The sequence below is a fragment of the Physella acuta genome, unplaced genomic scaffold, assembly GCF_028476545.2.
Source record: "Physella acuta isolate Inbredline_101_S28 unplaced genomic scaffold, ASM2847654v3 ptg000406l, whole genome shotgun sequence".
NCBI classification, from domain to species: domain Eukaryota; kingdom Metazoa; phylum Mollusca; class Gastropoda; family Physidae; genus Physella; species Physella acuta.
The window spans coordinates 230,704-253,123 of record NW_026731925.1 but is presented as its reverse complement, the minus strand read 5'-3'; the positions used below and the strand labels follow the sequence as shown (position 1 = coordinate 253,123).

Genomic DNA, 22,420 nt, shown 5'->3' with positions numbered 1-22,420 from the left:
GAAGTACTCGATACAGGAAAATATGACTTAGATTATCTATAATTTTCATTTGTTTTTATAAATGTGTTCAAAGTTTCTCAATGTAGGACTTTTTATAAGCTTTTATTTAACTCACTTCCTATGTCTGTCGCCAGTTGTCAGTCTAGATCGAAACGCCCGAGCGAAATGTCGGACACTTCTAACTGACAGATACGGATCGTAGTTGGTAGGCCCTACGTTGGTCAAGACATGAAGACAATGCATCATGACATTAAAGTTGACTTAATTGGATGCCTAATTAATTTTTTTATGAATTAATTAAAATTATATATATTCCCAAGTGAGAACGACATTTTACTTTACGTTAGGTTTCGTTAGGTTTCTTTGAAGCTATCGCATGGATGTGCATGCATATATTTTTACGAAATAGATAACTAAAAAATTCGTGAATAAAGTTAGCCTTAAAGGGTATCTGAAAATGTTTCGAACTCCGTTATATCATTTTTAAACAAAAGAAAGGACTGACTATGATGTATTATCTGATGTACGGACTACAGGCCTTATAAACAACATGGTAGTGAGGTACATTTACATTGGCTTCTTGCCTTAGAATATGCTAAGTAGTATTTTTTTTAATGAAAATTACTGATAATCCAATTTGGTTTAAATTATTATTTAGTATAAGAGCTTAAACTGAATTATAATAATATACTTTGATTTTAAAATCTTATAGTATGTACAAACCAGTAAGCCACAAATTACTGAAAAAATAATTACATAAAACATATAGCTTCATTTTATGTTTATTTTTAAACATTCATAACACATAGTATTTTATTATAAATTCTAGAACAACAACAACAAGAAAAAAACAACATTTTATGAGCTGCAGGAGAATTTCGACGTGTCCGCCTTGACACCTTGAATGTCCTTTATAATGGCCTGTGTTACGGTCAGTCCAAATATGAAAGTACCAACAATAATGTACACGATGCCAATCCCCCTACATACATACGCTTTTGTCAGATGTTTCTCGCCTGATTCTATCTTATTCTGCATCGTCTTAAACAAACACAACCCTGTTGGTAGAAACAATACAATAACATTTCCCTACAGCATGAAGTTTACATAATGTTTTAGTTAGATACACTGTGAGAGTGGTGGGGTTGCTATGAGGATGGTGTCGTATGACTGCTAGCTTGGTAGGTTAGAGTGCTCTCCTTGTGGAAGCTCCACAATTCAAACCAACCAGATCGTGATGGTTACCTGACCGTTAAGTGAAAGGGTCAAGGGGCAGGGTACGTCAGAGTACAGTGGCGTGCTGTGGAGTGCAGTGAGGTGCAGTGAGGGACAGTGCTGTTCGGTGCTCTTGATATTTGCTTTTGAGAAACCGAAGTTAGGGTACATCTGTACTACCTCAGGTTACCGGGACTTGCTAAAACTTGATAGAAAACTATGAATTGTAGGCTAAAGCAATACAGTTTATAATTTTTTTTTCAAAATTACAGTTTATCCTTTATATTTCGTAAACGATAAAGTATGGAAGAGTAAAACGGCGAAATCTTTTAAAATACATGTTAATTATTCATTACGATGGCAATATTTTCACTATATTCTGTAAATAGTTTTAAAAAATTACTGACCTGGAAATACAAATATAAGCACTACAGCTAAAGCACCAAGGATCTCTACGACCACGCCCATATTGGGGATTAAGACGGCCAGTAGCAGGGTCAAGGTGAACCACACCAATGTAATTATAACACGTCTCGTCTTTTCTCTTTTTACAATTTCTTCTGGGCTCATTTTCCAGAATATTCTCCATAAGGTTTCAAACGCGGCTCTATTGAGTAATAATATAAATTAAATTTGAATAGCTCGTTTGTGAATCAAATAAAATGTACTTAATTTATATAGAGTATAAAGAAAGTTACCTTTACAAACCTCTTTAATCAAGTAGAATGCATCTGTTTCTTTTACTTTAACACGCAAATAGACAGGTGTGGTCAGCACTATGCAAAGACCCCTTTACTTAAACTAACTTAAGTCAGGTACCAATCAGAGCTGGGTGGACTCAGGGAGTGAAGACTGTGATCCAATATCGAGACTTATAGGTTAGCAGTAGCAAGCACTATTATCCAACCACGCCGTTCCTAATTCTAAGGCCAACATTAACTAGACAGATAGCTAATTTCTGTTGTAAAATACTTTGACGCTGCATTTAAAGTATTCTTGATTTATACTAACTAGACCTACTTTCCGACGAAGCAAAGAATGGGGTATGCGGTGTACGTTTTCACAGCAACAAGTACTACAGCCACCATTACATCAGTTGTTGGGTTAAATGACAGCAGTATGTCATGTGTGATGTTGTCACCAAACTGTCGAATTTATAATTAAAGTCTAATGGCATACAGAGGTCTTATATATATATATATATATATATATATATATATATATATATATATATATATATATATATAACGGCGGCTGGGCAAATAGCTAACCACACCTTCCCTTCATATGCCGTCAAGAAACATATAAACTCTGCTTCATCTACCCCAGAGAATACATAACTCTTTCGTAACTTCTCTATGAATGATGGTATGATTCGAACAAACCTGTAGATAGCCCAGAATGGCTGTGGCCGTGTAAGTTATGATACACAATATCAAGGCAAGTGTTACTGTTTTAGAGAACTCTCCCATGTTACGCTTGGCCATACAGGAGTAGATGGGGACGATACCGACATGACACTAGAAAAAAATAAATAAATAAAATATATTAATACTAATATTTGTCAGAAGAAATATTCTATAATAATATTTAGTTTATATATATATATATATATATATATATATATATATATATATATATATATATATATATATATATATATATATATGTACATTCCGGTGTTGTTCTTTAGTCTATCAGAGTGTAATAAAAATAGTATCGGTGTTCTACAATTTTAAAGATAATATGTTGTTTTCTACGTTACCTTAATTAGCAAATGTTTCCATTTCTAGAGATTTATTTTTAATTTGCTTCAATTAAACAAACTATGACTTTTTTAAAAATCTAAAGTAGAATGAAATTCGATTTTAAAAAAAATAGTTTACTTATAGTTTATATCTACATATCCCAGATAGGAAATAGTTATTAATGTAATATAGAAAAAGTTATTTAACCAGTAACTACTACAGCACTATAAGGCATACCTCAAAGGCGAAACTAATGACTGGGACAAATATTAATACATCAATCCATGAATGTGGTCTGAAATTGTGGAATTGCAACATTTGCAAGCTACATAGAAACTTATGTTATTGTTTAAAAAAATAATATTTGATTTTGTTTAGTAGTTAATAAAATGTTATGTGTGGCGCATAAAATGTACTCAAAATAATACATTATAAGTTGGTGTTTTAAATTATTTAATCAACAAAATGTATTAATGCAAAAAAAAAATTTCTTCATATTTTGGTTGTAAATCAAAAATATATTCTTTAAAGCCATAAAAATAACTGTAAAATTATTTAGTTTTTCTTTGTAAGTTCTTATAGATTAAACTAAATGCTTTTTAGCCATAACAAGAACTGTAAAATTAAGTTAAGATTTACTTACGTCGTGGCAATAGTTCCCTGATTATCATGAGGTAGAAAATATTTGATGACCACTAGAACAGCTACACACAAGCTGCCGATAACACCAATAACGCTGGGTGGAGAGAAATGTTTTCCTAACAATAGTTTATGAGCAACACAATATTTAAAACAACATAACTAACTTCATGTCATAATGTAGCTTAGTATTTACATTGATTTTTAACTGTTTAAGATTATGTCATAGTATGTAAAAGTATTCTTGCGTGTTCTATTTCATAATATTCTATTAAAGTTTTAGTGTTTATTTTAAAATCTTAATTTATGTTTATAAAATATGATGGGAACTAGCAATTTTTCTGCACTTTGGTGGAAAATACAATGGACGCCAGTCTGTTTTATTATTCGTGTATTCTCTTCCGCACAACAGTATTTAGATATTCGTTTTACATGTACATTATTTTTGTGTTTCTACATGTAGACATTATACACCTACAGATCGTGCGGTGTGGTAATTTGTGGTGTATTTTTATACGTACGTATAGTTTATGTTCAAACGAACAAGAAAAACTAATAAATAGATAGTCGTTTTAAAAGTACTTCCATATCCTTTAACTTAGTATTACTCAGCCATGTTTTTCTTTGGATTTTAGAAATCGATATAGAGCTCCTGATAACAATTTTTAAGCTTATTTCAGATTTTTATAACCGATCTAGTAACATGACCCATGTAGAATTTTATGCATGTTCCACTTACCTAGAATGTCTTAGAAAATCAATTTGTTTTGAAAAACATAATGGAAGAATAAACACTGCAGATGTAAATGAAATAACAAATGTTCTTGACATGTAGAACGGTTGTGTTTGGCAGTAGAGATCGTGAGCCACATTTAGGAAAACTGAAATTAAAAAACACCGATTGTTATAATCTGATTGTAAAAGTTAGATTTTTATCCAACTGTGACAAGCTTTAATGTCAATTAATTATTATTTTTATTTTTAAAAAATATTATTATTCGATATTTATCTCAATTCATAACGTCACCAAATTGTAATAACCTTTGGGTATATTTGTAGCCATACACTATAGTTAATAGAGTAATAACTATAGCGTTAGGGTCGGCGTAGTCGACTCGGTAAAGCTCATGGTTGCTAAACCGAAAAGTCTCGAGTTCGATGAGACAACTCCAAAATCAAACAACTGCTGCTTGTGGTTTGTTCTTGATTGGACAAAGGCTATGGAAGCAAATCCAAAATTGAAAAGCAGGCTGAAATCGGAATCAATATTAACACCAGTTGACACGGTCCTAAATTGTGATGGAGGCGTGGTCGAGTCGGCAGTTGATAAATTGGAAAAATAGTCTCAAGTTCAAACCCTCTGGCAGATAAGGCTCGATCCCTTACAGTACTAAAAATTAAAAACGAAGAAGAAGAAGAAAGACTATAACGTTGTTTACTTACAAACTTCCCATTGGTCAGAAATTACAATCAGGAATATGACACACATGACAAAACCGTCTACCATAAGACAGGCAGCACACACCATCTGTGCTGTAGGGCCGCAAATGGATAGAACCATGTCAGGGTAGGTGTTAGAGCCTTTGATGTCGGCACAGTAGGCGAGGATGAAGATTGAAAAAATCACAGGCACTAGGAGGATCTGGGGGAAAAAATCGAATTAAAAATAATAATATTGTAGTTTGTATAATATTTAAAATTAATCATCCGGTTTTAAAAGAAACCTCTTTAATTGTATTTGATTATTGGTGGATCTTTTTCTTCGTTCTTACTTTAATACGTGTGGGAATTTCCTTCAACGCGATTTAATAAAATATGTAAGCCTGTTTTACGGCGCATCGATCGTTGAATACAACTTCAGCCTGCTTTTATGTTTTGCATTTGCTTCCATAACCCTGTCCACCTATGGACAATCTGTTACCCAGCAGTTAATTTTTTTTTCCTTGATTGGTTGCTATTTGTTTCCAGCTAACTGGCTTTATGTGCTAGGGCAGGGGTCTCCAAACTACGGCCCGCGGGCCGGATGCGGCCCGCGAGGTCCTCTCATGCGGCTCGCGGAGATCTTTTTGTCCAAGGAAAAAAAGGGTTTGTTGGTGATGGCTGGGGAACTTTCCCCAGAAAAATCAAAGACATGCCTGGAAGAAACTGGCCCACGAAATGAAATGTGATAGTCAATGCGGCCCTCGGAGTGAAAAGTTTGGAGACCCCTGTGCTAGGGTAAAAACTCGGGACTTTTGGAGTCGCCCGACCACAACTTTCACGTCTAATTTTTATTTACTTTTTTAGCACCGTGAAATCTTGAATTTAAACATTTCTAAAAATTTAAATATCTCCGATTAGATTAACTGAAGAAAATTCAGCTTAAAAAATGTATATTACGTTAATTAAGACCTTGCATCATATGAACTGTTTAATTTATTTTCCCCCAGTTACTGTATCTTAATGTGCCCGTTATCATTTTGATTACATTTTTTTTATAAAACTTTTATTTTTATGCTGTTTTCAAAATGTTATTTAACTAGGTGTTGCCTTGCATTGGCTGAGAAGACCACAAATGACACAAATTTCGGTGAATTTAGTCTTAAGTCAACTTACTGTCTGGGCAATCAGTGCCGTCACGACACCACCAGCCTGGTGATAGGCCATGGGAATGTTTAGAAGTCCGGCACCCAGTGTGGCATTGACCAAAAGAAATGTTGATAGAAACCAGCCAGAACCTGAAACATAGAAAATATTTTTACCTATTCGAGATGACGCAAGTTTGGTCAGAGAAAGCAGATATTACGTATTAGTTAGGTTACTGTAGTGTAAATCGTTTATGTTCGATATGCGAAAGACGGACGATTAAGAAAAAAACTATTTTGAAAAAAGAGAAACGTAAGATCATGTATGCAATTTAAAATGCATATTTAAAATATAAATTTAATGTAAACGTACCTTTTTTTAAATCTGTACTTTCTTTTGCTGTTCTGATAATTTTAAAAGGCTTTTGTTCATTCATTTTTTTTGGAAATTATTTAGAGTTGCAGTCTAAATACTTGACTTAGGTATGGTGCTCCAACTGATTTACTGTGTAAAAAAGTATAAGTTATTTAGATACTTTAGATATTTTTGTAGATATATACTTCAAAGTCAAAACTAAATATAATGAGTATACAATTGACAAAAAATATTAATTGGGTGTTGTGACCTTCTTTTATTCAACTGAACAAACTACGCAGTTCAGGCAGTTTAAGCAAAAATTGACAAAAATGAAATTTTGAAAAAAAAATATGGTCTACTGTGGACTTCAAGGGGTCCTGTGGTAATCCTGCCCCTGGTGATTTTGTACTTGCTTTTTGGGTTTTTAATTGATTAAATGTGGCGGCTGTTAGAATTTAAAAAAAATTCAAATACATGTATCAATATGCTATAGCCGAAAGATGATTAATCATTAAAGTGGACAAATTTTGCAATTGGATTAGATCGACGCATTGAACGACAATTTTTGATTACAAGCTAATAACTTCTGTGCATGCTGCAAATTATAGTCATTGTTTTGAGTTTGTGTAATTAAATGCCTGTTTCTAAAATAGAAGATTTCTCTGAATATTATAAAATCTGTAAATAAATTTGTGTTCATACTTTCGTACTGGAGGGGGGGGGGGGTCAGGTCGCTTAGGGGGACGAAAATAGGAAAATAGGTGCAAAAGAAATCAATGATAAATGATTCCGGTGAAACGCAGCAAGTCAATTTCATATTTGTTGTATTTCAACTTATTTTTGTAGATTATTTTTGGCCAAGAAAATTGTATTAATTTCATAGCATACGTCTTGATAAGTAAATCTATACTACTAAAAAAATTAAATTTGAATAAAATAGTTCATTTCTTCATATTTGATTTTCAATAATATTTGTGTCCCACAAAAAATTACGCCGTTAGTATTGCGTACTTTCAGTAGTTGAAGCTGTTTAATAACATTTTAAAATAAGTATATGTTTCTATTTGTCAAACGTATGAACAGTCAGTACAAGAACCTGCACAGCTCGAGAAAGCACAAAATCTACGAGCAGTCATTGGTAGATCCCCTAGGGTCGGAAGAAAAATTTATTTTCTACTTTTTAGTCCACAAGAAAAACGTGGTTTTTTAAAAAGTTTTTTTTAAGTATTTTATATATATTGAATATTTATTTTCAATTTTTGTCTTTTATCCCCTATAGTTAGCAGAGTAAAGATCAAGACACTTTTCTTTTCAATGGAGTCATGACGTGATCAGAACAAACATTTAATGTTACAGTAACAACAAAATATGAATATCTTTGATTATGATTACTTGTCTTATGTTTGATGAAAGTATATATTTATACTGCCTTTGAATTCCCCAACAGCATATTTGTTTAAAACTATGTCGTAAATTTTATATATATATATATATATATATATATATATATATATATATATATATATATATATATATATATATATATATATATATATATATGATTGTATACATAAATGATACTTACATTAGTGTAGTTATTTCGAACAATAAAATAAAATGCATGTCTAGCTGTTTATATTGTAGATTAAATCAGCCATTTACATTCTTCTATAGTTATGGAGACACCTGTTTACTAATTTGATTAAAACGGTAAATGCCAAGCAGCATTAACATTTTATTTAAAGCGCTTACTTAAACACTACCGTTTTTTGTTTATAAAACAATGTATCTCTAATTACAAGATATAAGCAAAATATATTAACACATTTTATAAATATGTATATATATATATATATATATATATATATATATATATATATATAAATTATATATATATATATAATTTTATAATTAATAAAATTGGAGATAAACGTATATGTATATCATTTGATGTTCCGTATGCAATTAGTACCTCAAATTTTGTATGATATGGTAAAAGAAAATGCTATCGATTAATCGAATTATAGTATTGAATAATATGTTTATAAGCTTTCATTTATCTTGTTTTCCTGTCAACCTTAAATCATGCTTCGATATAGATCACAATTTCGACCACTTCTTATCGACTGATTCGTTTCAAACTTGGCACGTATAATTTGACTTAATAGGATGTTTATATGACATAAACACACACACACACACACATATTGAGCAATCTAAATTAAATCCTTTAAAAATAAATGTTTTCTTTTAGTATTAATAATGCACAACTATCAAAATAACTACAAATAGAAGCATTTAACGGTAGAGTTAAAGTTAGTGTACATGGGTTTCATTCGCACAATCAATCCCAAATCAAATACGTTGCCTCTTATTTGCACCTATGGGTCACCTTAGCCTAGGTCAACCACGTTTTTTATCCACTACCATTCTGTTTTTCTTATTTTAAAATTTTGAGTTATATGCAATTGTTTTTATTCAAGAAAAAATAGAGAGCCACATATTTTATTTTTTCAACGAAAGTATTTTTCACATTTTTAGACTGCCAGGCAAGTCGACATATAAATACGTAGCCTTTTTGTAGGGGTTTACGATTCAAGCATGCAGGTACTTATTGCTTCAGCATGTGGAATAAGTCATTACGTATTGTTTTAATATTCAATTAGGCTTTATAAGTGTTAATGTGGGGTGTATAAGTACTGAATGTTAACACTTGATGGTGATATTTATAGCGCGAGTGCTGCTTGAAATAATAAGAAACAATTTTATATTCTTATCTTGATTGAAGATAGTTCATATATGTTATATTGCTTTTCTATTTTATCGTTTTATTATTTAGATAATTTAGAGTTATCAGTCCTGCTGGACACCCACTACAGTTATCCAGAGATCTCTATATTAAAATTTAAAAAATTAGACATATAAATTACATTTTAGGAGTGTTGACAAGAGCTATAAAGAAGTGAGAACTCTATATTTTAAAAATAGAATATAAATGTTAAGTGTTGAAAAGAATGCTTTTTAAGGTGTCTAGTGGTAAAACACATGTATTTAATTTAATATATATAAGACGTACAGAAAAATTACTTTTAGAATTGTTAAAATATTGGTTTTGATTTTAATACTTAATGTATATTCCGTAAATGAGAAAAGTAAAATTATGATTCATATTATGTTGATTTAGTTTCAAACAATTGGTAAATGTTCAACGAGCAATTGAATAGTTTGCGATTAATAACCTGTCATGCAAACGGTGACCTTTTACAAGAATCTGGGTACAAACAACACTAAAGTATACAAATGATACAATTGTCGCAGCATTAAAAATGTATGACTTTTGATCTAAATTATAGGCCTACTCTATGCGTATTACTTTCTTGTATGCAGAGTATAGAGGAAGTATTGTAATCGGGCAGAAAAATCAAATGAAATTTTGACAGTTTTCACCGTTTTACACCTCAGTACTTCATTATATACGAAAATAGGGTACTTGTTTTTCAAATTTGGCGAAAATTCTAAATCCAGATATATCAAAATTTTGGCGTTTTAAGCGTAATCAAGGCGGGAAAACTTGGCTTTGCAATTCTGTCTGTATGTCTGTTTGTGTGTCTGTGAACACGAAAACTTGAGTACCGTTGTAGCTAGGTCGATGAAATTTCATATATAAGAATTACCCCACTCAAGGAAAAATTATATGGGGCACCTGCCAATCTGGAGACCACAGTCCGTTTTATTCACGAAGTTGGACTTGTTGTCTAAATCCTCCACCGTATTCTCAATTAAGAACGAAGAAGAAGAAGTATTACATCAAATTTCTAGTTATACACAACTATTCAGTGATTTCCAGTAACCGAAAGTAGAATTTTTTCTACTTTCAGTTCTTCCAAAGCCTATAAGTTGCGTACTGTTTTTGATAGATGAAATTTCACATTTAAGTAAAAGATCTAATTCTCTGTTTTCTGTCGAATTTTAAGTAAACTTCGGTGACCGGCAGTAGAACTTTAAGCTATTTACGATTTCTCAATAAAAGGACGTGAACTTAGTAAGTACTAGTGTTCCATACTATTATACACACATTGTTTGATATTCATTTGGTGCGCAATTCTTTTTTGATCGAGATTCTATTCTATTTAAAAAAATAAAATAATGAAATGTTTTAAATAAATAAAGTCTATATACCCGTTGATGTTCCCCAAAGTGTTATGTAAGAACATTCGAGAAAGGTTTGGGAGATCACTCCCGCTTTATTTGCTTTTTTCTGAAAGGTTTATTTAGGCGGTTTTTTTGTGGTTTTGCTATATGTTGGACACTGAAGTACTCGATACAGGAAAATATGACTTAGATTATCTATAATTTTCATTTGTTTTTATAAATGTGTTCAAAGTTTCTCAATGTAGGACTTTTTATAAGCTTTTATTTAACTCACTTCCTATGTCTGTCGCCAGTTGTCAGTCTAGATCGAAACGCCCGAGCGAAATGTCGGACACTTCTAACTGACAGATACGGATCGTAGTTGGTAGGCCCTACGTTGGTCAAGACATGAAGACAATGCATCATGACATTAAAGTTGACTTAATTGGATGCCTAATTAATTTTTTTATGAATTAATTAAAATTATATATATTCCCAAGTGAGAACGACATTTTACTTTACGTTAGGTTTCGTTAGGTTTCTTTGAAGCTATCGCATGGATGTGCATGCATATATTTTTACGAAATAGATAACTAAAAAATTCGTGAATAAAGTTAGCCTTAAAGGGTATCTGAAAATGTTTCGAACTCCGTTATATCATTTTTAAACAAAAGAAAGGACTGACTATGATGTATTATCTGATGTACGGACTACAGGCCTTATAAACAACATGGTAGTGAGGTACATTTACATTGGCTTCTTGCCTTAGAATATGCTAAGTAGTATTTTTTTTAATGAAAATTACTGATAATCCAATTTGGTTTAAATTATTATTTAGTATAAGAGCTTAAACTGAATTATAATAATATACTTTGATTTTAAAATCTTATAGTATGTACAAACCAGTAAGCCACAAATTACTGAAAAAATAATTACATAAAACATATAGCTTCATTTTATGTTTATTTTTAAACATTCATAACACATAGTATTTTATTATAAATTCTAGAACAACAACAACAAGAAAAAAACAACATTTTATGAGCTGCAGGAGAATTTCGACGTGTCCGCCTTGACACCTTGAATGTCCTTTATAATGGCCTGTGTTACGGTCAGTCCAAATATGAAAGTACCAACAATAATGTACACGATGCCAATCCCCCTACATACATACGCTTTTGTCAGATGTTTCTCGCCTGATTCTATCTTATTCTGCATCGTCTTAAACAAACACAACCCTGTTGGTAGAAACAATACAATAACATTTCCCTACAGCATGAAGTTTACATAATGTTTTAGTTAGATACACTGTGAGAGTGGTGGGGTTGCTATGAGGATGGTGTCGTATGACTGCTAGCTTGGTAGGTTAGAGTGCTCTCCTTGTGGAAGCTCCACAATTCAAACCAACCAGATCGTGATGGTTACCTGACCGTTAAGTGAAAGGGTCAAGGGGCAGGGTACGTCAGAGTACAGTGGCGTGCTGTGGAGTGCAGTGAGGTGCAGTGAGGGACAGTGCTGTTCGGTGCTCTTGATATTTGCTTTTGAGAAACCGAAGTTAGGGTACATCTGTACTACCTCAGGTTACCGGGACTTGCTAAAACTTGATAGAAAACTATGAATTGTAGGCTAAAGCAATACAGTTTATAATTTTTTTTTCAAAATTACAGTTTATCCTTTATATTTCGTAAACGATAAAGTATGGAAGAGTAAAACGGCGAAATCTTTTAAAATACATGTTAATTATTCATTACGATGGCAATATTTTCACTATATTCTGTAAATAGTTTTAAAAAATTACTGACCTGGAAATACAAATATAAGCACTACAGCTAAAGCACCAAGGATCTCTACGACCACGCCCATATTGGGGATTAAGACGGCCAGTAGCAGGGTCAAGGTGAACCACACCAATGTAATTATAACACGTCTCGTCTTTTCTCTTTTTACAATTTCTTCTGGGCTCATTTTCCAGAATATTCTCCATAAGGTTTCAAACGCGGCTCTATTGAGTAATAATATAAATTAAATTTGAATAGCTCGTTTGTGAATCAAATAAAATGTACTTAATTTATATAGAGTATAAAGAAAGTTACCTTTACAAACCTCTTTAATCAAGTAGAATGCATCTGTTTCTTTTACTTTAACACGCAAATAGACAGGTGTGGTCAGCACTATGCAAAGACCCCTTTACTTAAACTAACTTAAGTCAGGTACCAATCAGAGCTGGGTGGACTCAGGGAGTGAAGACTGTGATCCAATATCGAGACTTATAGGTTAGCAGTAGCAAGCACTATTATCCAACCACGCCGTTCCTAATTCTAAGGCCAACATTAACTAGACAGATAGCTAATTTCTGTTGTAAAATACTTTGACGCTGCATTTAAAGTATTCTTGATTTATACTAACTAGACCTACTTTCCGACGAAGCAAAGAATGGGGTATGCGGTGTACGTTTTCACAGCAACAAGTACTACAGCCACCATTACATCAGTTGTTGGGTTAAATGACAGCAGTATGTCATGTGTGATGTTGTCACCAAACTGTCGAATTTATAATTAAAGTCTAATGGCATACAGAGGTCTTATATATATATATATATATATATATATATATATATATATATATATATATATATATATATATATATATATATATATATATATATATATATATACATATATATATATATATATATATATATATATATATATATATATATATATATATATATATATATATATGTATATGTGTGTGTGTGTGTGTGTGTGTGTGTGTGTGTGTGTGTGTGTGTGTGTGTGTGTGTGTGTGTGTGTTTGTGTGTGTGTATACTAAAAAAAACAATACTCCCGCACTCGTGAATACAAACCCAATCAACCTTCTAAAACCTTTCCTCAACCCCCACTCTTTTCTCACGGATTGCATAGATCAGAGGAATATAACGGGAGGGGTTGGTCTTCGTCTCGTAGAGTTCCCGATCACACAGGATAAACTATTTATCAATTTTTATCTACTGCACCATTTTTCTATTGTCATTTTATGGCATGCTTGTTAATTAAGCTTTTCTAATTTAAATAAATTCACATTAAATGTCTTTTACTCTTATCATTAATTAACATTTTTTAAAATTAGTAACATAATTGTTAGGTCCGGTCGTTAACTGTGGACAGTGAATTATCGTTTAGTTATCGGAACTGGTTATTAAATTTAATTCCCGCCCTACTCCAATGTCGTGACAAGAGTTCAACGTACAATTTTATAATTACTCACTACTGTTTGCAGTTAATAGCTAGCTATTGCGATGTTATTATTACTTAAAATTGCCTTTCTATTAAAATAATTTCACATATCAGCAGAATATACCATCATTATAAACTTAACCAACCCTTCACGTATTAGTATTATAAGTATTAGTAGAATATCATTTAAAAACGTATCCTTCACTATTAAATTAAGTTCACATATTAGTATAATATAGTTGTATTGAAGCAGTTTAACTTATCAGTTGAATATACCTAACATTATAAAACATTTTCTGTCCCTGTCAAAGGATCGGTAAAAGGCATTTAAATATAAAGAAAAAGACAACACTATCAACCTAGTGTCCGTTGCATTTCTCCCTCAACGGGTCATTTTTCTAGTGCATGAACAATGCTATTTTTCGAACAAAGGGAAACAAGACAAACCTGTAAGTAGCCCAGAGTTGCTGTGGACGTGTAGGTTATGACACAAACTATCAAGGCAAGTGTTACTGTTTTAGAGAACTCTCTTGTGTTGCGCTTTGACATACAGGAGTAGACGGAGATGATACTAAGGTGACACTAAAATATTTCAATACAAATATTTGTCAGTAAAAACATTTTATAATAATATTATATTATAAAATTATATATATATATATATATATATATATATATATATATATATATATATATATATATATATGCATAGTGGTGTTGTTTTTTTGAAACAAGTTAAGTTTTGTCAGAGTTTTATATTTGAAAATTTATTACAAGATTTTTTTAAAATGTTCTTTATGTTCCCTTAATTAGTAAACGTTTCCCATTCTAAATATTTTTTTCTTAATTTCCTTCAATTTGCAAAAATAATATTTGACACTTTACAAAAAAAAAATTACGACTGACACTCAATTATTTAAAAACAATTTTACACAAAGTTCATGTTTAAAGATCCCATATAGGAAATAGTTATTGATGTATTGTATAAAAAGTCATTTAACCAGTAACTACTACAGCACTACCAGGCTTACCTCAAAGGCAAAACTAATGACTGGGACAAATATTAATACATCGATCCATGAATGTGGTCTGAAATTGTGAAATTCCAACATAGCAAGCTACATAGAAACCGATGATATTGTTAAAAAATAAAATTTGATTTTGTTTAATAGTTAATAAAATGTTATATTAGGCTCCAAATTTACTAAATGTGTTACATTATAGGTTGATATTTTTTTTAAAAATCTACAAAATGTATTAATAAAACAAAATGTTTATTCATATATTCTTATAAATAAAAATGTATTCTTAATAGCCATAAAAATAACTTATTATCATTATAGTAAAAAAAGAAATGCACGTTAACCATAAAAATTAATTTAAAATTGAGTTTAGATTTACTTACGTCGTGGCAATAGTTCCCTGATTATCATGAAGTAGAAAATATTTGATGGCCACTAGAACAGCTACACACAAGCTGCCGATAACACCAATAACGCTGGATGGAGAGAAATGTTTTCCTAACAATAGTTTATGAGCAACACATGATATGAAATAACCAACATTATGTATTTAAGTAGTTTTGTATTCACATGTTCAGTTGTTTAAGACTATGTCGTATTTTTGAAAAGTAAAACGTATACTCTGTGTGTTCTGTTTAATAACCTTTTAGTGGTGACCTTAAACCTGAATTCGTACTCATCAAATAGAATCAAAATTAGCTATTTTTTGGACTTTGGTGGAAATCACAAGGAGCGACAGGCTTTAATAGGATTCGTGTATTATCTTCGGCAGAGCAGTGTTTACACACTTTTTTACATACTGATTATTCTTGTGTTTGTACATCTATACATCATTGCCATCATATCATGTTTGGTGGTAATTTTTGGATTTTCGTGTAAAGTTAAGTATCTCTTTTCAGCAATGTCAAACAAAGAAGAATATAAAATAAAAATTGAAAATTTCAAAATTCTGCCATATCCTTAATCATAGTACTACTGAAATATGCTTTCGTTTTTTAAGGATCATTACAGAGCACCTGATAATGAATTTCGAGGGTATTTGCTCATTGTATGACCACTATAATAACATAATCTATGTGGAGTACTATGCATCTTCCACTTACCTAGAATGTCTTAGAAAATCAATTTGTTTTGAAAAACATAATGGAAGAATAAACACTGCAGATGTAAAGGAAATAACAAATGTTCTTGACATGTAGAACGGTTGTGTTTGGCAGTAGAGATCGTTAGCCACATTTAGGAAAACTGAAATAAAAAAAAACGATTGTTGTAATCTGAATGTAAAAGTGAGCTATTTATCCAACTTTAATAATTTATATGTTAATTCTTTTTTATGTATTTACGTCTACAACAAAAACAGTGTTAACTATCATGATTTTAGTGAAAATATCTCAATAATATTCATTGTTATTTGCAAATATAAAATAAAGAATCCTCTTTATATCTAGATATCCATTGGGTATATGAAGTAGAATTCATTTGTTTCTCTACCTCGGAATATGTAGTGAAGGTGTGGTGAGAATTTTGTCCAATTGCTTTTACTTTCCCTAACATGCACTAGGCTACCAACACAAAAGTCTCGATATCGATTTCCAGTTCAAGAAAGTAGAACGTCCCTGAACCAACCCAACATTGATGGGTTTCTAACTCAGGATAATTGCAGATATACTCTCTGGTAAATACATTAAAAATTTCTACAGCGCTGTTTACTTACAAACTTCCCATTGGTCAGAAATTACAATCAGGAATGTGACACACATGACAAAACAGTCCACCATAAGACATGCAGCACACACCATCTGTGCTGTAGGGCCACAAATGGATAGAACCATGTCAGGGTAGGTGTTGGAGCCTTTGATGTCGGCACAGTAGGCGAGGATGAAGATTGAAACAATCACAGGGACTAAAAAGACCTGACCAAAATTTAAAAAAAGAAGAATGTACTTTGCACGATAAAACTCTACATAAAATCCGTCAAACACTTTGGAAACAACAGGTTTTGATTGTAGTTTATAATGCATTTGTTGATTTCCTTCTTCGTTCTTATTGTATTACAAGAGGCAATGCCTCCAATGAAATTTTATATTAAGTGTCAATCTGTTTAACCTTATGTGGCCCTTAGACTCCGACTTCATCCTGCTTTTCTTTTTTATTTACCTCCATACCCCTTGTACACGGATAAACAATCTGCTGCGTAGCTTTTAATCTTGGAGAGTTTTTTTTCTCCTTGATTTGTTACAGTGCCCAGTTTGCGAACATGATATGCCGAGGTACGAACTCGGGACTGTTTGAGTTAGAAAACACACGCTCTCCCACCCGACCACGCCTTGAAAATTTAATTGCGACATTTATTAAGAGCTTATATCATGTGAAATATTTAATGAGTTTTTCTTCCCCAGTGAACGTGTTTTTGTGTTTTAATGTGTCCGGTGTCATTTTTAATATACAATGTTTGTAGAGGTTTTATTTTTATGCTGTTTTTAAAACACTATTTTACTACGCTAGTGCCTATCCTTGCCTATAACGACTACAAACGACACATATATCTGTGAATTTATTCTACTTACTGACTGGGCAATCATGGCAGTCACGATACCGCCAGCCTGGTGATAGGCCATAGGAAAGTTGAGTAGCCCTGCACCCAGTGTGGCGTTGACCACAAGAAATGTTGTTACAAACCACCCTGAGCCTGTACAGAGAAACACGTACCAAAGTGTGATAACGCAAGTAAGGCGATATTTAAAAAATAGGAAAAAGAAAGCAGAGATTATGTATTAACTAGGAGGTCAACGTTGAGTGGATTGATAAGTAGTAGAAAGTTGTGGCGGACAGTTGGATAACAGAACTGCATTGGATAGTAGGTGTCAGTAGAGTAAGGAGAAATATATTTTAACTTGTGGGCATTTTACATAAACTCGAACATCATTGAAATTGACTTGTGCCAGCAATTAAATAATTTCACACTCTCATATGTAAAACAAATTTTATTTCACAAACGTATAATTTTAATTAAAATCATGTGGAATAAAAAAAAATCCAAGAATATGTATCATCCTTCAATTTTTTTTTAAAGTGTACACACTACTCACTGTGTTCCTTTATTGCCATTTAATTCCCTTGATAGATCACATAAAATATAAATAGCCTTTAAAAAAGACATTACATCGGGCAAAAACAAAATACTTTTATTACATTGTTTAATCCTGTGAGCAGTATGATGCAATCGTTCGTTTTAAACAGTGCTATGGACTTTGGATAAAAAGGGTTACTATAGTCCATAACTAAATCGAATCCAGGGCGTCCTCCGGCGCCCCAAAGGGTGCTATTTGCCGCCCTGGGCTTTCCCAGCTACGTTTGTTTTAAACAGTGCGATAGACTATGAATAAGATTGGGTATTATAGTCAATTACTAAGTAGAATCAGATGGTTTCGCCGGCGCCCCGACACGATGCGATTCGTAGCCCAGGTCTATTTTTTTAGCACTATGCTTTTATGTTTGGATTTAAGTTTGTGTTTATGTTCTGCAAAATATTTTTGCGTTTAAGTTTCCGTTTGTATTTGCGTTTGCGTTTATGTTTGTGTTTGTGTTTGCGTTTGCGTTTGCGTTTGCTTTTGCATTTGTGTGTGTGTTTGTGTTTGTGTTTCCGTTGTGTTTGTGTTTGTGTTTTATTTTGTAATTGCGTTAGTGTTGGCATTTTTGTTTGTGTTTGCTTTTGAGGCCGGGGCATGGCCTTGCCGGGACGACTAGTATCTATATAAAATATAAAACGACTTCTCATCGCACTGAAGTCATGCTTAATTTTTAAATGAGCTTTTTGAGAAATAAACTCTCTTAAATCTCAGAAAATTGCAAATATTATTGTAACATTAGTTTTTTATACAAGCCTTTTTTTTTATTTTAAAGTTTTTTTTTGAAGAAAGTTACTCGTGGATCAACTCTTTCATGGTTAAAGTATTTCCTATATACTTTTCAAATAAATAATCATTAAATACATCAATTAATAACTAATATAGTTTTTTTACAATAGGCGTGTGTGAGACGTTTCAAAAACATTTATTTGGAAATAATATAAATGTTAGACCATGCCGATAATAAAAATTGCATCTTAAAATATTTTCAAACAAACTTACCCTTTTTTAAATCTGTGCCTTCTTTTGATGTTCTGAATATTGGAAGAGGCTTTTGTTCAGTCATTTTATTTAGTAAGTATTTACTGGTGCAGTCCAGATGTCTAGAGATACTTGGCTTTTATAAGATGATCAAACTGATTTAAATTGAAAACAAGTATATATAATTCAGTTAGTTTGGCTTTTACAAATTTTAATTCGACGTTTGAGCCTAGAGGACGTCCCTGAGCCTACCCAGCTACGATGGGTACCTGACTCACATTAAAGGCTGTATGGCATAGTTCTGATTTCATCTTCACTTCACATGCCTAGGTAAAAAAAAAACAAGTGACCTGTACTTTAACCACCCAATGGATCATTTAACAGCCGAAAAGAAAGCCCACACCTTTATTCTCATTTATATAAATTTTCCTGACAGAGTAAAACACAATCAAACTAGAGTCGAAGGTGTCGAGTCTAATCCTTACTTAATGTATTCTGATACATACTGAATACTTCCAGCTATTTAAGCTCAACTGTAAAAATTCTGGTTAACTAATTCAAATTAAATATGTGCAGTTATTTTATTTTGCATTTTTGCTTGTTCCAGCGAAAAGACAGCTGTTTAGCAGAAGATGACGAAATAGATTTCGCTTATAGAAAATACAGTTAAAGTACAGCAAATTCACTTTTTCAGATGTATGCGATACCGTCGCAATAATAACCACAACCTTCTAGATGGTTCTTAAAATAAGCGGTATCTTTTGCCTACAAAGAAGGGGGGGGGCAATAGATTTCGGTAAATATGGTGTGCGTTGAGTAGTAAAAAAAAAAAGGGAGTGAACGCTTAAAGAATAAGATGATCGCAAAGAAAAACAAAACAAAAATGTATCTCTTGTGTGGTTAAGAGCTCGAACAAAGTGTATGTTAACTGAACTAAACATGAATCAGAAATATTGTGTCGTGCGTTTTAAGTATATATCGCATTCGTCCAAACGTCCATTCGAGAAAATTATCTGTGGGTAAACGACAATTGGACAAGTGTTCGTCGCGCATTTGTCGTAAACATGCTACATAGGGGCACAAAAATATGAGCAAATGTTAATAGAAATAAATCAATGAATAATAAAATAGATTGATTATACAATGTGCTACATAGCTTCACCGTCTGTTACACAGCATTTATTTTTGACGTTTAATTTGAATTTATTTCGCTTTCTCATACGTCAGAGCTTCTGATTAGTAACTACATTTTAATTAATTATATTCATCTAATTAAAAATATGCGGAATGGTCGCAATGTTAGGAACACGCTTGCTAGCTCAAAGGTCTGGGCTTGATACTGTAAAACCTTCATCAGTCCACCCAGCTCTGAAGTGTACCTGATTCACGCTAGGGAAAGTAAAAAGAACTGCATTTTAAAACCTACCAGTAGCTATTGATCCGTTGAAACCAGCTATCTGATCCTAGTTAGTTCATGATCTACGCTCAGTCAAGAAATCAGCCAACCGTGACAAACTAGCGCTAGTATTTCATCTTTTTATTTCCCCTTTTATTATTGAATACTGTAATTTTTAAATTACATTTTTATTACGAACATGTATAATTGGATTTTTAAAAATATTCTTTGTCATTGAAGAAGAATGTATCTGTAAAGTTTTGAAACAAATCGCTGCATTAAAATTTGGATTAAATTAAGTAATAAGATTCGACACAAGCCAACGGAAAAAGAAAACTGGCGCTGTGAACTAAATACATATGCATACATTAATATTAATTAATTAATCCATAAGTTATAATAAGTAAGCCTAATATTAAAAGTATTATAAATTATTAAGCAGTAATAGTTATACTATCAATATTAATTAATGAGCGGTAACTAATGTATAAGTTAAATTTACAACTCGGCTCAAAATTATAAGCTTTATAGTTAGAAAGCATATTATTTTAAGCAGGGTTTTAGTAGTAGTACCAATTAACTACTAACTTACCAGCTTTCTAAGAAGGCAACTTTTACAACTGTGTCAACAGCAAAAATCGAGATAGTGTTAAGAATCGATAATATGATATAGGCTCTAAATTTAGCTCTTCGCTAAAGCACGTGCCGCCCGAAACTTATTGGTCGGCTAAATGTAGCAAACTTAATACATAAAACATGTGTGGGCTAAAGTACATTTTTTAGAATACCAAATTCACAATATAGTCAACAATAGCAGTGGCAGAACAAGAAAAGGAAAATGCTCCCCCGCAAAAATGTGTATGAAGTACTTATGATTCTGTTGTACAATTGGTTTCCTGTTTTAGTATTATCACAATGTTTCTGGAATTTATATTATAAAATTTTACAGCTATGCCATTATTTATTATGCCTTATTGAAATATTAATTAAGAAAAACAAAGGTCTTTTAATGTGTTTAGTACACAAATATGTTTGAAATAAAGGATTCTACAATAAATATGGCAGGATAAAAATATAACTTTTGAAGGGTGTTTTTTTCTTAAAACCTTCCTACTTGTGTTTCAATATTTCTTCGTAGTCTTCATATTTATATACGTGTTGTGCTAGGGATTATAATGTGGATCTATAGCTAAATACAGCTATAAAGCGGAGACTTGAATAGTCTTCCATATATGCCTGTTTTTTATAAAATAAAAAAAATTATATTCCCCATTCTTTTTCTGTTTAAATAGGGTCTACAATAGCTAATTTGATATTTAAAAGAGCATTATTGCCCCCATCCCCGTTTCGACTTTTTTAAAGAAGTGTTAATGACCTCCTTTATTATTCGACTACTTAAAAATGCAGTGGATCCGTTTTTTATTTTAGCGAAAACTAGTAAGTACAAGAAAAACGGTTCTTTACAATAACAAATTTAATATTTTCTTTTAGTGGAATTTAGGCTTCCAATCGGTTTGACCCCCCCCCCCCCCCACCCCATTGTGTGTTGGCATGATAGTTTCGCCCCTGAATAAGACAATCCTATAAATGTTTTTTTTTTTCTTTTAAATAAAAAAATAACTGATAAAACAGCTTTTTTGTCAACCCTTAAGTTGGTTCTAGGTCAAAACAAACCCTGGACATAAACCCCCTGGATAAAAAAACCCCGCGACAAAAAACCACTTAACATAAACAACCCCCCCCCCCCGCGACATAACCCCCCTGGACAAACAACCCCCACGACATAAACCCCCTGGACATAAGCCCCCTGGACAAAACACCCTGGACAAAAAACCCCCATGACATAAACCCGCAGGACAAAAAAACTCCACGACATAAACCCCCTGGACAAAAACCCCCACGACATAAACTAAATGGACGAAAAACCCCACGACATAAACCCAATGGACATAACCGCCCCCGCCCCCCCCCCGCGACATAAACCCCCTGGACAAAAAAACCC

General features: G+C 32.3%; 2 protein-coding genes across 2 annotated transcripts; both read right to left on the bottom strand.

Moving 5' to 3' along the window:
• Window positions 1-858: 858 nt before the first annotated feature.
• Window positions 859-6,603, bottom strand: LOC131942460 (sodium-coupled neutral amino acid transporter 7-like). The gene is made up of 10 exons (XM_059302360.1): window positions 6,540-6,603; window positions 6,198-6,319; window positions 5,046-5,244; window positions 4,342-4,483; window positions 3,607-3,699; window positions 3,201-3,258; window positions 2,601-2,735; window positions 2,236-2,360; window positions 1,623-1,822; window positions 859-1,058 (listed from the first exon to the last, which is right to left on the bottom strand). The coding sequence occupies exons 1-10, from the start codon at window positions 6,601-6,603 to the stop codon at window positions 859-861; spliced, it is 1,338 nt and encodes a 445-aa protein (XP_059158343.1).
• Window positions 6,604-11,693: 5,090 nt separating this feature from the next.
• LOC131942459 (sodium-coupled neutral amino acid transporter 7-like) lies at window positions 11,694-19,107 on the bottom strand. Its single transcript, XM_059302359.1, has 10 exons — window positions 19,044-19,107; window positions 17,481-17,602; window positions 16,628-16,826; window positions 16,017-16,158; window positions 15,297-15,389; window positions 14,923-14,980; window positions 14,339-14,473; window positions 13,071-13,195; window positions 12,458-12,657; window positions 11,694-11,893 (listed from the first exon to the last, which is right to left on the bottom strand). The coding sequence occupies exons 1-10, from the start codon at window positions 19,105-19,107 to the stop codon at window positions 11,694-11,696; spliced, it is 1,338 nt and encodes a 445-aa protein (XP_059158342.1).
• Between the last annotated feature and the right edge of the window lie 3,313 nt (window positions 19,108-22,420).